This window comes from Trematomus bernacchii, unplaced genomic scaffold (genome assembly GCF_902827165.1).
Source record: "Trematomus bernacchii unplaced genomic scaffold, fTreBer1.1, whole genome shotgun sequence".
In the NCBI taxonomy this organism is placed as follows: domain Eukaryota; kingdom Metazoa; phylum Chordata; class Actinopteri; order Perciformes; family Nototheniidae; genus Trematomus; species Trematomus bernacchii.
In genome coordinates this window covers 25,141,664-25,157,318 of record NW_022987720.1, presented here as the reverse complement: position 1 = coordinate 25,157,318, position 15,655 = coordinate 25,141,664, and the positions used below count along the sequence as shown (strand labels likewise).

Genomic DNA, 15,655 nt, shown 5'->3' with positions numbered 1-15,655 from the left:
CAAAGCACTTATATAATAACAAAGGACTGGCTTATCTAAAGCCAGTTGAGTAGCACTTAAAATGGTTTGGCTCTATGAAACATAATGTACTTATATGATTCTGTTTTCTTCAAGTTTGTATCTTCTTGGTCGAATGCACTTATTGTAAGTCGCTTTGGATAAAAGCGTCAGCTATATGAAATGTAATGTGGATCCTGAGTAGTGGATCCTGAGTCGTGGATCTGAGTCGTGAATCCTGAGTCGTGGATCCTGAGTTGTGGCTATAGCTGTCGCTGTGGTCCTGCCTGATGCTCTCCTCCTTAAAGGGCCCATGTCATGCTTTTCCGGTTATTACCCGTCCCCTTGTGTGTTATGAAGGTTTTTATGCATGTAAACGGTGTGCAGAGTCACAAACCCTCAAAGTACACCCTGTAGCGAGTAAAACTCTAACACAGAAAATACCTCCCCAAAACGCCTCATTGGAGATACGTCATTGTCCATTTGATTCTTCCATTTCGTTCCGGGTACGGCATGATGTCAAGCCGTACCCGGAACGAAATGGACCAATCCGTGGAGCCGTTACGTTAAGCCCCCGCTGATTGGTCCAAATTGACCAATCCACGGACTTCCTCACATACACATCTGTGTGCAGGGAGCAGGCAGCTCAGCTGATTTCTCCTCCCTGGCTGCAGGCTGATAACAGACAGTTGGGATCGCGGCAAAATTCTCTCTGCAGACCCATTCTCACAGCGTTTATCATCCTTTTTCTTACTCAATATCAAGCCACACTTATTGTTTTTACTTTGGCTGTGAGTTTGTGTGTGCTCAGGATGAGTTTGGCTGTGTTTGGCTGTGTATCGCTAACAAGGAATTAACACCTCCACGGAGCTCAGCGCGATTCACAACGTCCAGACCAATCAGAGCACACTGTGCTCACAGGGAGGGTGGGGGCTGGAGCTTTGGGAGCTACAACGAGCCGTTAAAGGCAGAGAGTGAAATTCAGTGAATACAAGTAGTTTACAGAGATGCTGTATGAGAAACCAATGTGAGTTTGGAAAATTGCACAATATAAATCTATTCTAGTAGACCTCAACAATGGAATTATGATCAGTGGAAATGGCCATGACATGGGCCCTTTAATACTTCTTTGATGGCTCCCACAGGATTGTTGTCATCCACCTGGATTCAATGTCTTCTTATTTATAGACACATGCATTGTCAAGCATTTGGACTACCTATGTTGTAAATGTATTGTCTTTTTAATTTACAAACAACATCTATTGCACGTCTGTCCGTCCTGGGAGAGGGATCCCTCCTCTGTTGCTTTCTCCGTTTTTTTTCATTTATTTTCTTTGGATGTTTTTCCTTGTCCAATGTGAGGGTCCGAGGACCAAGGGTGTCGTATTTATATTCTGTACAAACTGTAAAGTCCGCTGAGACAAATGTAAAATGTCTGATATTGGGCTATATGAATTGATGGATTTAATCTTCAGCTTTTTCATTGATATCTACACATATATGTACAGATATACAGTTTTATAATCTGTTTTGAAGAAATTGCATAGCATCATTGATATATTGTGAGTGCAATAAAACGGTATCAATGATACACTTATGTAATTGTACACAATTTCTTACAGCATGATAGAAAATAAGATTTGTTAAGAGCTAAAATATCTTTCTTTTCCTGCTCCTTGACTAATTACGTTAGAAAGCAAACATAAAAAGTAAGAATTTAGCATTCACTCAATATTTATACAAAATTAAATATGTGCTATAATGTCACTTGGGGTTCACAGTTATGAGGGCCAAAGTTATAGAGTGGTTATTAAAGCTGTTAGAAAACCTTTTGGTACTCAAAAATCACAAACTAATTGTAAAACTATTTTTAACAGAAATAAACAAGTTTTTTTAATGTTGAAAGTGTTGTTGTGGTATTACATTAAAAAAATGTTGGTAATGAATGCTATAGTTTTTTGTTTTTTGTGTGCAGTTGTTCATTCAAATCACTTCCTCTTTAGTTGAGGAGGTTTTTGTACGACGTTGTATCACTGTGTGAACGGGAAGCTCTGACAATGCTGACAATAATAATCTCCTGCATCTTCAGCCTGAACTCCAGTGACGCTCAGAGTGAAGACAGTCCCAGATCCACTTCCACTGAAACGATTTGAAACTCCAGACTGAAGAGATGTAGCATAATATACCAAGAGTTTAGGAGCTTCTCCAGGTTTCTGAAGGTACCAGTTAAGGCATGTACCAGCACTTGTACTGGCTGTACATTTGATAGAAAGAGTCTGTCCTGGAACAACAGACAGAGATCCAGGAGACTGAGTCAGGAGGATTTCTCCTGATGAATCTGGAAAACATGAAAACAGCAGAAGGGTTATTGAGACAAATCCAGCTTGGAGAAAGATGATCAACATCCAAACAGAAGATCATCCTCTCTTTAACATGGAGATCAGATGGAAGAAGGTACATGCTGCTTGTCTCAGTGCTTCTCCATCATAGCAGATCATCATGTTGGTGAACCTGGTTGCATCCTGAAGCAACGTTTTCAGAAGAGAGTCTCACCCTGAACAAGGAGCCCCAGGGTGGCCAGCAGTAGAGTCAGTGACATCATCATTGTGCTGCCGGCGTGTCAGTGGCTCTGAAAGACCTGGACAGCCGCTGATCACCTCTGGCCTCTTAATGTCTGGGAGCAGAGAGGCAGGACACATATGCAAACACACAGAGTCAGTGAAGTGTAGCTGTCCTCAAACAGCATGGTGTTCCCCCTCAGTGCTGACAGCATTCACTGTTTCATGTTTCACTACATAATGGCCTCTCAAAGATTACTATGTCGAACACAAGTTCATTTGGTTTACACAAAGCAAGTACTACAAGTTGAGCCTGTTGGTGAGAAGATTTTAAAGTGTAGAAATATATGTTGTTTGACACACGTGAAAGAAAAAAAAATCTATTGATACAGATTGTTAAAAGGTTTCACACCAGAATACAAATTCAGTTTTGCAAGTTTTCTTATAGAGTAGCTACTTTAATTTACATGATTCATTTTGACAGAAATGTAAAGTCTGAAGTCGGCAATTCATCCTTTTTGTAAATCTAAAAGAAGAGTGGCATTAGACAGAATACTATATTTAATGACTGATCACGTTATGGTCTTAAAGATTAAACAAGGCAGTTTTATATGATGTGAAAATGAATGTCATTAGTGGGGAATATGATTTCATGATGAATATACTCAGAGAAGATACCTGAGATGCTGATGCTTTTCTTTAATCTCCATAAAGTTGTATTATTTCAGTTTTCAGATGCTCCTTGTTTTATCATCTGTTCAAATCTACTGTCTGAAATATAGCTGACACTTTAGATCAGCAGCATGAAGTGTTGGATTCACATCTGTTGTTTACCGTTTACATTATTTGTTAAGTTGTATCCCAATGTGCTTCAAGCTAAGCTGGAGATGATCATTTCAGATTTGTTTGTCCATTTAAACGGTGTAATTCAATTTATATTTAACTTTCACATCCATCACTCACTAAAATGTTCAAAGGACTGTTAAATGAACTTTGACCGGCTCTTTGAAAAGATCTCATGTAACAGATGATTTTGATTCTTGGCTCCACATTAAATAAAGAATCCAGTTTAAGATACTGGTGATCCCTTTTAGAGCTCTGCATGGTCAGACAGCCTCCTTTATCTCTGACCTTCTACAGCGCTGTATCACTAGGAGGTCAGAAACGTCTCATGATCAGGGCTGGCTGGATTTACCTCACTGCAGACTTTAAAGTGAAGGTGACCTTTGATTTGAAGTCGGGACTTTTCATCTTTGGGAGTCACTCCAGTTAGACAGAAGTGAACACTGTTCAAAAAGAAGCTGAGGACCAATGAGTTCAGTGTGGCTTTTATAGATTTAGTATTTTAGTATGGTGTGTATGAGTTCATTCTCTTAATATATTATCAGGAACATTTCAGAAGTCTTTGCTTGAAAAAGAAAAAAGTTACACGCTTAATGGAGATGAAAGTGTGTGTGTGTGTGTGTGTGTGTGTGTGTGTGTGTGTGTGTGTGTGTGTGTGTGTGTGTGTGTGTGTGTGTGTGTGTGTGTGTGTGTCCTCAGTGAAGTGTAGCTTCCAGCTGCAGCAGTCAGTTCAGTTCCTGTTCAGTCTGACTGAGGGAGGTTTTTGTACGACGCTTTTTCACTGTGTGAACACATACTGACTGTTGGGGTAATGGAAGCTCTGACAGTAGTAAACTGCTGCATCATCAGTCTGGACTCCACTGATGGTCAGAGTGAAGTCAGAGTTTGATCCACTGCCTGTAAAACGCTCTGAAATCCCTGATGCTCGAGTGGTAGCATAATAAACGAGAAGTTTAGGAGTTCCTCCATCTCTCTGTTGGTACCAGGCTAAACACTTCCCAGCATGAACATGGGAACTGGTCGTACATGTGATGGAGACGGAGCTTCCCGCAGCAGAGCTCACTGCTCCAGACTGAGTCACTGTGACCTGGCCTCTGGACTCTGAGGATACAGAGACAAAGACATAAAGCAGCGTCATGGTTTTGTCCGCTTCATTCCAGAGGGACGGATGTTCACAGAGGAGAGGAGTTTGATTCTCTGGACTTTACCTGTGAAGCAGCAGCAGAGGAGAGTCCAGATGAGGACGCAGATCAAAGTCATGTTTTTGATGAGGAGGATTTCTGTGGCTTCTGTTGTCATGAAGGGCAGCTGTCAGTCATCCAGTGTTCAACTCTCAGGACTATAAGGTCTCCCAGAGCACTGGAGCATGGTGCTGCTGATGCAAAGTGTCTCTCTATGGAAATGCTCTGACTGACTCCAACAGGGACCTGGATTACTCTGATGATGCTGTTTATCAATGGATCCATCTCTCTGTCAGAGGATTGATCAGGAATGGGTCAGCGCTCACTTGTTTGAGGCTCAAAGTTCAATGGACACATTTTCTTGCAGTTAATTTCATTAAAAAGCTCAAATGAATAACCCCAAATAATCAATACCACCTAGGAAAAACTAAATGGAGGTTTATTATGAATCCTGATGGACAAACAAACATGTGTTCATGGGAATTATGCACATTTGGAAGTATAACATGTAGAGCTTTTATTAGACATTTATTGTTTCATTTAAGTGTTCAATTACTTTGATGAAAAAGTTGATAAAATCTAAAAAAAAACATATTTTGTAAACAATTTGTTTTTCGAAAGAATCATCTTCATTTTGAAACTTAAGACACAACTTAGTATTCCTTTTAAATGTTTAAAAGGTTCACAAAATAAACATTAGATACTTTTCCATAGTTTGTGAATCTGTTTCAAACATTTGAAGCAGTTCTTATATAAACTGGGTAAACTGTGGATGTGTTTGGTGAGTTTGTTTGTGTCAAAGTCAGAGAGCCGTGTCTCTCTACAGTGAGAGGTTTTTGTACGGCGGCTCAATGACTTTGTATCACTGTGGTACACGTTCGGTGGAGGAACCAGACTGGATGTTGGAAGTAAGTCAAATGTTATTTTACAAGAGCAATTTCTCTTTTGTTGTGTATTCCGCATACTAGGCAAAATAGTTGCCTCTCCATTGTATAAATTCTTCTCAAATATTTTGCACTAAGAGACTAACTTTCCTCCAGCAAAAGACGTTTAAATGTTTTTATGAGAGTTAAACGAGAATAAATCCTTATTTCCACCTTTAATGGTGAAGTAGCATCTTGAGGGCTGGTAGGTTTAGTTCAGTGTGTCAAAGTCAGAGAGCCGTGTCTCTCTACAGTGAGAGGTTTTTGTACGGCGGCTCAATGACTTTGTATCACTGTGGTTGACTTTTGGTGGAGGAACCAGACTGGATGTTGGAAGTAAGTTTCTGCACAAAAACTAAATATGATGTTGTTAAGAGATGTTTTAAATTCTATGTTAGAATGTTTGAGAGATAGATTTTTATTATTTTAATCGTAATGTTTAGATAGTGTTAGTATTCATGTCTTTATTTCATCATTGAGCCTAAGTCGGAGAAGATTTTCTTCAAATGTCTTTATACATTCCCAACATACTGTCATTTAAACAGCTTCAAATGTGAAATGATAAAAATGCTAATTTTACCTTAACTTATTTTAAATGTATCTATCTCGGTTCTCCCCTCTGTTTTCAAAGAAATTACGAAAACAGTTTTCATATACAGTTAAACAGAGTAAAGATAACGATGGATATTAAAAAATGTGTTGAATTCTTTCAGACATTATTTTAAAGTTTGTAAAACTGGGTAGTGATTGAGATTCACACTAAGCTCAATTGATTGTTCCATTTCCTGTATTTGTTCATTTATCCAGTAAATAATTTAAAATAATGGTTTGCTGAGTTCAGGTTTTGGATGATTTGGACCACAACTTTTTAAATGCTTCCTAATGTTGTACTTTATTTCCAGTGTAGTTGAGGTGATTCTGTATGAAGTGCCTCTGTGCTGATTTGCATGAGAGGCTTCTTAAAGGGAAGTGAAACAATGTGTGAGTGAGAGACTGATGGAGCAGAACCAACATCTGACAGAAACTCCTTAAAGGAGAAACGCTCTCACAGTAAAGGTGTCCCAGTGTCTGCTGGTTGATTGACAGCTGTGTGCTCCCTGTCCTCTAATCTGATTGGTCTCTCCTAGGTGATGTCCGTCCCACCCTGACGGTGCTGCCCCCCTCCACAGAAGAGCTGCAGCAGGGGAAGGCCACGCTCGTGTGCCTGGCCAACAAGGGCTTCCCCTCAGACTGGAGTCTGGCCTGGAAGGTGGACAGCAGCAGCAGCAGCAGCAGCAGCTGGGAGGAGAGCAGGAGCCCCGGGGTGCTGGAGAAGGACGCCCACTACAGCTGGAGCAGCACCCTGAGGCTCCCTGCAGACCAGTGGAGGAAGGTGCGCTCTGTGACCTGTGAGGCCACCCAGGGCTCCCAGACTGCGCTCTCAGAGACACTGAGGAGAGACCAGTGTTCCCAGTCCTGAGCTGACTCACTGGGACTCTGCTTTCTCTCTCACACTGCTCTCAGTCTGCTCTCTGGCTCTCAGGACATGTTTCAACATCAACCTGTTTTTGCTTGTGTCGATGGTTTCAACATTTTAAAACAATAAAGATTAATGTGTGTATTATAAAAGTGACATGTCTTCGGATTCCCTTTCTGTGAGATATGATATATATATATAAGAAACCTTATTCACATTAATTCACAAAAGTCACTCACAACCTTAACAAGTCAATATTTTCCATATGACTTTGTAATGATCTTAAGGGTTTGGATATACTTCTGGATCCTAGTTTTATTTTTGTTAATGAAAATTGGTACCAATAACCATAGCATGAACATTTTAATGGTAAACCACAAAGCTCTCTCTTATCACTAATGTTAAATTAAATCCATTTGTGATGTTCATGTGTTGTTAAACTTTATCTCGAATATATTCTCAACATCTGAATCAAACATATTTCCAGGATTATAAATAAAAAGCAGTAAATCATCTGCATACATTTAAATAACATGAATCTAAATTGATATTTGACCTATCTAGATTAAACATTACATCTACACCAAAAACTTGACACAAAAGAGAGCGTACTACAATCTCTGTCTCCTGCTGCTTTTTAGCAGAATTTAAACATTGTGATTTTTCGCTACTTGAATTGAAACTGATATTATAATAAAACAAAGGTTGCGGTCAAATTATCCAAATATCGTCTTTTCCTAACCACTATTCCATGACGTCTGAGGGAAACGTCACCGAGTTAATGAATAGTGGCTTTTAATGGTGTTGTTTTATGATTTTTGAACCTGGACAACAGTGAAAAATATATTATTCATTAGGTTGGAATTGAAATAGAAATTGAAACTTATTGTCACTCACACGTATTAACCCTGTAAGGCCCCCGGTTATAATTTTACAACATTACTTTAGGCTATCCTAAAAAAAGTCAGTAAATGTTTTTGTTTGTCAAAAGGTCCTTTTGTTCAGCCTCACAATGCCATTGGGTATTAAATGTGGGTAACACTTTATATTAAGGTACACAAAATAACCATCAACAAGTTGTTAATTAACATGCATATTAGCAGTATATTGGCTCTTTATTAGTCATTATAAAACACTTATTAATGCCTTATGTAGAAACATGACCATATTATGCAAGTAATAAGCCATTAGTTGAGAGTTTTTCCTCAATAACCCTCTAATTAGTGCTTAATTGTTGCAAGTAAGGAAGTTGTTGTACATGAGTTTTGGTCTTAATATGCTCTGCTCAATATGGGCCTAATAAGGCAGTAGTACCACATGAATAGTAATTCTCCCATAATAACACTTAACAAATATGATCTATTCTTATGTAACAAGACATGAAACTATAAGTGTTAATTGTGTCGAAATAACTCAAAATTAAATAGGCTACTTTTAATTTTTGGACTCTGAGTATATTTTGAAGGCTATCTTTAATTAAGTTATGTCTTGTACTTTTACACCACTGTGCTAATCTATAGAAGGCAAAGAGAAAGCAATGAAAGTCAGCAGGCTTGTTTTACACTGTCTATTTAGTGCCTCCTTCAGATCAGACACCTCCATTCATCTGCAGTTCCAATTTCAGCCAACAGAGGTCAGCAGTGTTCTACTTTTGATAAGACTTACCTTCTTATTGTATCTGAAGGTAACTTGGGAGGTCCTTTACCTGAACCCCTGCAGCCATGAGTGGCTTTTAACTTGGAATAAGCCTGGTGACCCTCAATAAAACAAAAATATTAAGCCTAATAAAAAATTAAACACTATACCCTGCCTTCTTCATTGTAATTACCAACATCCTATTGGAAAATCATTGGGCCCTTAGATATCCTATCAACAAGTCTAATGCACCGGTCGTAGATGTAATCAGATCAGTTATAAATATCATTATGATCTACTTTATCTATGATCTATCTAGTAAAACATTGTCTATAGATTATTGCATTCCCACGATAGGACATTCTTAACCGTCAGCAGCCAATCCCTCTTAAACTGTGCAATTTAGCATTGTTATTGTATTTATTCTAATATAACACTTTATTTATTGTAATGTATATCTTTTTATTTTAACATCTTATATTTACTGAAATATTTGTATGATATTTTATTGGAAATGTTTACTTCTTATAGTTATTTAAATATATTTGTTTTATTTTATTTTATTTTATTCATTGGAAATGATCTTAACTTCTTATGCTTATATATATCTGTATTTAAATTGATTTTATTAATGCAAATTCTTACTTTAACTTTGTATGTTCATACACATTTTTGTTCTATTTATTTTTTTTAATCTTAGATTTTATTTAATTCTTAAATGTAGCAACTGTCACAAAACCTAAATTCCCCCAGGTAAAATAAAGTATTCTGATTCCAGTGAGTAGCCTACTATTTGTCACACAGCAGCAGTTCAGTCACAGTCAGTCACAGTGGCGAGCCGTCAGGGCCCTCTAGGCCCTCTGTGAGGGCCTAAGATATTCCAAAAAATAATATTTAAAAACATTAAAAAAATATATATTTTTTTAAAATATATATATTTTTAATATTATTTTTGTTATATTTTTCATTAGTTTTACCGAAAAAAAACTTGATTTAATAAAATAACATTTCCAAATAAATAAATCCTTCGAATCTGCCTGTTCAGTCTCTGTTTGAATGTCAGTTACTATAGCGGGCCTCTGCGATTCACAGAGGGCCCGCTATAGTAACTGAACGAGAGAGTAATGTCAAATGACAGTACAATTGACCAATCATATCTTCCCTCTAAATGGGTGGGTTTTATTATCGCGGACTTTATGACGAGATCCGCCCGCTGTGAAACTGTTCTTGTTTCCATAGCAACAACAACTTCCTGTCAACAGCGTGAACTCGCCTTCAAAATAAAAGCATGCAAAATTACACTTAAGACATACGAAAGTAACAAACACAATGCAATATCATTTTCAATGTCAAAGAACACAAATTGGGTTCACAGGTGTTGTTTTGTGTGGTAGAGGGTCGCTGTCATTGATGCGTTTTGCACCCTGGGCCGTTGTTTTGATATTCCGCTGAAGTATACGCTGTGACGTAATAACTATTTTTTTTTCTTTTTTTCGAGGGAAGGGGTGGGGGTCAGAGGGCCTAGGTATAAAGCTCACGGCTCGCCACTGGTCAGTCATATATGGGGCGAAGCCTGCAAGCTAGTTCAGGCAGTCAACTCGAGCACTTTCATTCACATTCATACATAACGCCCCTTGCCACTCGACAAACAACCAAACAGAGTCTCCTTAATATGCCGCTCTATTTAACCTGCCAGATATCTCTCCATGCATTGCTTGCTGCTGCTATTGCTGCAGCTACTTCCACGTCGCTGCTGCTTGCCTGCCCCACCACCACCCCAGCTTCCACCCCAGCTTCCACCTGTAGGCTCGGGGGGTTATTTATTTAATCCTCACTCATCGTGCTATGTATATCTGTGGAGTGATGAACCCGAGCCTAGACGCCAAACTCAACTATATGCGGCTTCTAATAAACATGTTAAAGAAACACGTGAGTTGTCTGACTGAAATCACAGTTGAAAAGGCATTGACACATGTACATCTGGTTCACTTGAATATATTTCAGCAGCATGTGTGAAAATAGCGGACCACATAAGGCAAATTGCACACAGGTCAATAGTCGCTGCATGAATTACTGGTGCATCATTTTCAAAACATACAAAAGTAATCAGCAAAAGGGGGAAAGACTGGCAGGATTCAGTCTTTGGCCCGCAGTGAAACACGTGGTTCCAGATGGAGAGAGAATCGGCAGAAGAAGACAGAAAGCATGAAACAGGATCATGTTAATACGTGCCACTCCTGACGGCTTATTAGCTGTATCTATTCTCACAGTGTGTGTGTGTGTGGCATTATGTCTGCTGGGCGGGAGTAAAAGTAGCTTTTGAAGAAAAAAAAGGAAGGTTTTAAAAGTTTAACATTCACGCATTTTCAACACATCTGATATGGGTTTAACTTTTAGCAACTACAGTAGCAGCGTCCACTACAACTCTTATACCGTAAATAATCATGGAAAACATACAAAATTAAGACTTGAAATCTATAATTCAGGGAGACTTGTTGGCAAATGTTGATAAATAGTGATCTTCTCGCTCCCAGGAAAGAAACTTAAAATAACGAGACTAATGGAGTCTCTGAAAAGGTTCAAATGGGTAGTTTAATTAAGTAACGTGGTTAAAGAACAAGCATGGGTAATGGAGAGACAAAGCCGGTGTGTCTTCAGGGTAGGCTGCAGCGAAGAAAAGGGACTGAGTTATCTTTCGTCCTGCCTTTTTATCCACGTCTCGTTGTCCCCCGCTGTGCAAATAGTGGGTGGCCCCCTACTCATTTGCCGGTTCGATATCGCGAGAGCACAGATGATTTCGACATTGATATTCTCTGCCTACTTCCTTAAGCATTTTCTCCTCATTATCTCTGTCATGACTTTCTATTTAATACCTTATAAACAGCTGTAATCGTTAGTTTAGAAGTCCTAGAAACACTTTCACGACATGCTACGTACTGACCGGATATGAAGGATTTTCAGAATAAAGCTTGGCATTGAGACTTTGAGAACTTCCGGGTTTTTTCACAATAAAACAGCTTTTAAAACTGACGATATATTTTAGACTAATTATGCTATTAACATTGATTTTAATTTCTAACACAAACTATGTGTCGAGTTTCAGATGACGCTTGTTAACACTCTACAGTGGGTATCACCACAAGTCTAGCAAACTAGTCAAGCCACCCCATCACCACAAAACTAAATGATGTGATCTGAACAAACAGTTACAGAGGAAACATTAATAATAGACAGTGTTAATCTTACTCATCCGCAAAGAGATGTTAATTCAAACACTGCCAGTTCGTTCTGCATAACTTGATGCAAAATGCGATTTTATTTAATGTTTAATTAACTATAAATCATTGTTAATTTGCGGAAGTGTCTATCCTTGTTAAGCTACTGATGCAGATAGAGGTCAATGATGAATTACAAAAAAAACACTATAAGTAAAGTCTGCAAGTAATTCATGTTTTACAAATTTCAGTTTTTTTATTTTAAATACTTACAAACCCCATTTTTTCTTATTATGTTGACTAAAAAATGAAATATGTCACTCAAACATGAACAGAAGTGTGAGCATTTACCCCATCTGAGTTGTAAGGAAATCCAACATTTTTTTCACCTAATTCACAAAAAGCCAACTAACGATCCAAAAAAATAAATCATCGGATTATTTCAATCAGATTTCAAGATGAAGACATAGTAGGGAAAAGAGAATGTGAGATAACATGTGTCATGGGGACAATATAATGTAAAGAAAAAAAGGTATATATTTGAAGAGCGTGGTGCAAAGAAAAAGAAAAGAACAAACCAATGAAAAACTGCGGCCTTCAGACTAAAGCGATGGAGAAAGGTGGTGTTGTCTTTGTGTTTGAAAGAAAGTGAAGAGAATTTGTGCCCACTTGCTTCCGTTTAAACACACACACTTCACGCCTCACACACACATGTACACACCTGTGCCCTCAGCATGAGTGGTTAGGGTTAAGACAGGATGAACAGTTTTCTTCACCCTTGCATTCTACATGTGCCAGTAGGTTGTGGCTAACACATTCACTGCTGTTGCTATTGAATTGCCTTTCACACGAACAATGAAATGTTAGTTACTCATATCCCTCAATACAAATATAAAGATTTTGAAGGGTCACTGGGTAACTGATGGAACAAAATGATATATAAAACACTTCACAGCAGCTTCAACACTTGCTGCTCAAAACATCCGGCGCTGTCTTCACTGGAAATGGACACAGGAAGTGATGTAAGTGCTGGGTGAGCTGAACAGAACAAAAGGGTATGAAGAGTTGAGCGTAGACAAAGAACAGAGCCACCTACAGAAAAATCCAACTTGACAACCAAAATCCAAATAAAAGAACAAACAAGTACAGCCCACACTGTTTATTTCCGACGTGGGGCTGAGAAGTGCTATCAGAAACAAAACAGTTATGACCAATTACTACAAATGTACCAATAAAAATGAAAGAATTAGATTCACGAGCTCCATGTTCGATGCCCATCTGTAGAGGTTTTCTAACTATCTTCTATCAAGCTAACTCAAAACATACAGAACACATGGCTTTGATGCTGAAATAAACTGTCCTTTATATTCCTATTCAGCATTTATAGCCTTTACAATAAATATCACTATCTGTGATGGATTGCTTCCGTATTGAGATGCCGTACACGTCCTCATGTGTAGGAACTCATGGGAAATCATCACACACACAAAAAAGTAGAGATTGTGCTTTGGCCATGGAGCTGAAAGGCCGTTCCACTTCCTCTTCCCCTCTTCCTCTTCTATTCTTCCACCAGTCGATCCTCCTCTCTTCCTCATGCAATTCCTCTTGCCATGGCTGAGTCAAGGGACCAGCTGACTGGGGATTTCCCGGACAGGTCATGAAACCACAGCCCGTCCATGTTGTTCTGCTTCGTCCACCTTTATTAAGTCCTGACAACTTTTCCCTTCTGAAAATGTACCTCACAATCTCTCTCACATTTAATTGGTTTTTAACATACAGTATGAAACAAGTTAGCTAGTTTTAGATAGAATAAAACAAAAGGAAACTAGTTATTTAAAGTGTGGGCATTCACTCCATCTGCTCAGTTTTGAAAGGAAATCCAAAGTTTCTTTTCACTTTATTCAGAAAAAGACAAGTAACAATGCGAAAAAGGAAATCAATGGATCATTTAAAATCAGAATTTTTGATAAAGACATTGTAGGAAAAAGAGAATGTGAAACGTGAAGAGAAACAAAGATATATATTTAAAAAGCGGGTTAACAGAGAGAAACTGCGGCCTTCAGACTAAAGCGATGGAGAAAGGCAGTGTTGTATTTATTTTTTAAAGTAAGTTAAGACCCCATTTATACGCAAACGCAAACGAAATGCAAACGAACTGAATACAATATCAAAAAAGTATTCCGTTCACACGAGACCACTCGAAAGCGCTAGAGACGCTGTAGTACATATGCCGGGCCTGTAAGTGGCGCTGTACTTCCGCCACAAAATACACCAAAAGCAGCGAAGAAGACCCCCGAGCATGGTTGCCATGGTTGCCCTTCTGTTTATGCCCCGCGGTGGATTTAGCAACATGTAGTTCATGTAGTTCTCCATGTCCACTTGTTGCTGATGGTTGTGGTAGAGGAGCTGTAGATTTTGCACTAACATCTGTAGCATGGTCAGTAGCAGTAGCACTAGCAGTAGCTACTGACAGTAGCTACTGACCATGCTACAGCAGTGAGCAGCAGAGGTGGGGAGAGGCTTCATCGTTATCAGGAAATGATCGTTTCGGGCGTACACACGGAGCCGTTTGGCCCCCCAGAGCGTTCCGTTTGCAGATCTATCCACCTTGGGACCCGTTATCGTTTGTGGGGTCCGTTTCCGAGTTTCCGTTACGGCCTCGTGTGAACGAACGGGCTTTACGAAAGAGAAAAGTAGCGGATACAACCGTTTGCGTTCTCGTGTAAACAGCACCTAAGAGACTTTGTGCCCACTTGCTTCCGCTTAAACACACACACTTCACACCTCACACACACATGTAGACAGATCTGCATGAGTGGTTGCAAATGTAATGTACTGCCGGATAATTTCATGCAGAATACATAAACAGACCTAACCCAGGATTCTGAACATCTATAGAGCTGCAGCATTTCTCATGGCATATTCTGACTAGGCAAAAGGGCAAATGCTTTTTCATTCTGTGACAGCCGGTCGCCTCAGCGTGCACAATTGTGATCTCATAAATAAGAGCTGAAATGTTGATGTCATATTTTATGTGAGTTGATGCACCCAGAGCAGGCATCAGTGACTTTTTAGGCTAACATCTGAGTCCCCTGTTTTTCATTACCGAATTGGAGTGTGCACTGTGATGTGGGAGCACTCTGAAAATGGCTAAATAGGCATTGGTTGAAAGAAGAAAATAACAGCAATTTTTCAACTTATTTTATTTTGTATCGACTCTAAACCATCCCTACTAGCATGAGAGATTTGTAGCAGAAAATAGAAGCGAGCCCTGCTGATCAATAACGGCACGGGATCTAAAGTGAGATAATTGTTGGGAGGCGCATTCCTGATACATGAAGGACTTTTTAGTGTAAATTCGACGTGTCATTTTCCTTAATAGGTCAACATGCTTTCTTGACATTCCTTTCAGTATGCGTCATTCAAAGCAGTTTGTCAGTCGAGCATTGCAGTCTCTTAAACCTCAAACTTTTAAAAGTGTTTTGGTTAAATCTTGCAAGTGAAGTGGGGAAAAGTGGCTTATTTTACACTTAGTGTGATTTTTCTCTGTTCATCTGTGTCCCTCCACTTTTGAAAATGAAAGCCTATTTTATAACTGTCCGCTATTTCAAACTTTACTCCAACTGTGAGGCCAACTCAGTGAATAACTTAAGTAGGGCAATATTTTCTGTCAACATGATTTAGGTATGGGTAGGAGGATGGAAACGTGTTATTAATTAAATTATGCTTTGGGTTTGCCCTTTCCTGTAGCGTGTTATATAGGTATATGTGTGCATGTAAATGGTCTGCAAAGGCTACTTTGTTTACTTCCCTAACATAGTGACATCTCTACGTAATACTCACACTA

At 39.0% G+C, this 15,655-nt stretch overlaps 3 gene segments (V, D, J or C); 1 reads left to right on the top strand and 2 right to left on the bottom strand.

The window, feature by feature from the left end:
• Window positions 1-2,012: 2,012 nt before the first annotated feature.
• Window positions 2,013-2,655, bottom strand: LOC117492442. The segment is given in 2 exon segments: window positions 2,013-2,335; window positions 2,551-2,655. Coding segments are annotated over 2 exon segments (360 nt in total).
• Window positions 2,656-3,867: 1,212 nt separating this feature from the next.
• LOC117492436 lies at window positions 3,868-4,731 on the bottom strand. The segment is given in 2 exon segments: window positions 3,868-4,499; window positions 4,607-4,731. Coding segments are annotated over 2 exon segments (414 nt in total).
• A 1,046-nt stretch (window positions 4,732-5,777) lies between these two features.
• On the top strand, window positions 5,778-7,114 carry LOC117492452 (the record flags this gene model as incomplete). The annotated part of the segment is given in 2 exon segments: window positions 5,778-5,838; window positions 6,630-7,114. Coding segments are annotated over 2 exon segments (393 nt in total), but the record flags the coding sequence as incomplete, so codon positions are not given.
• Between the last annotated feature and the right edge of the window lie 8,541 nt (window positions 7,115-15,655).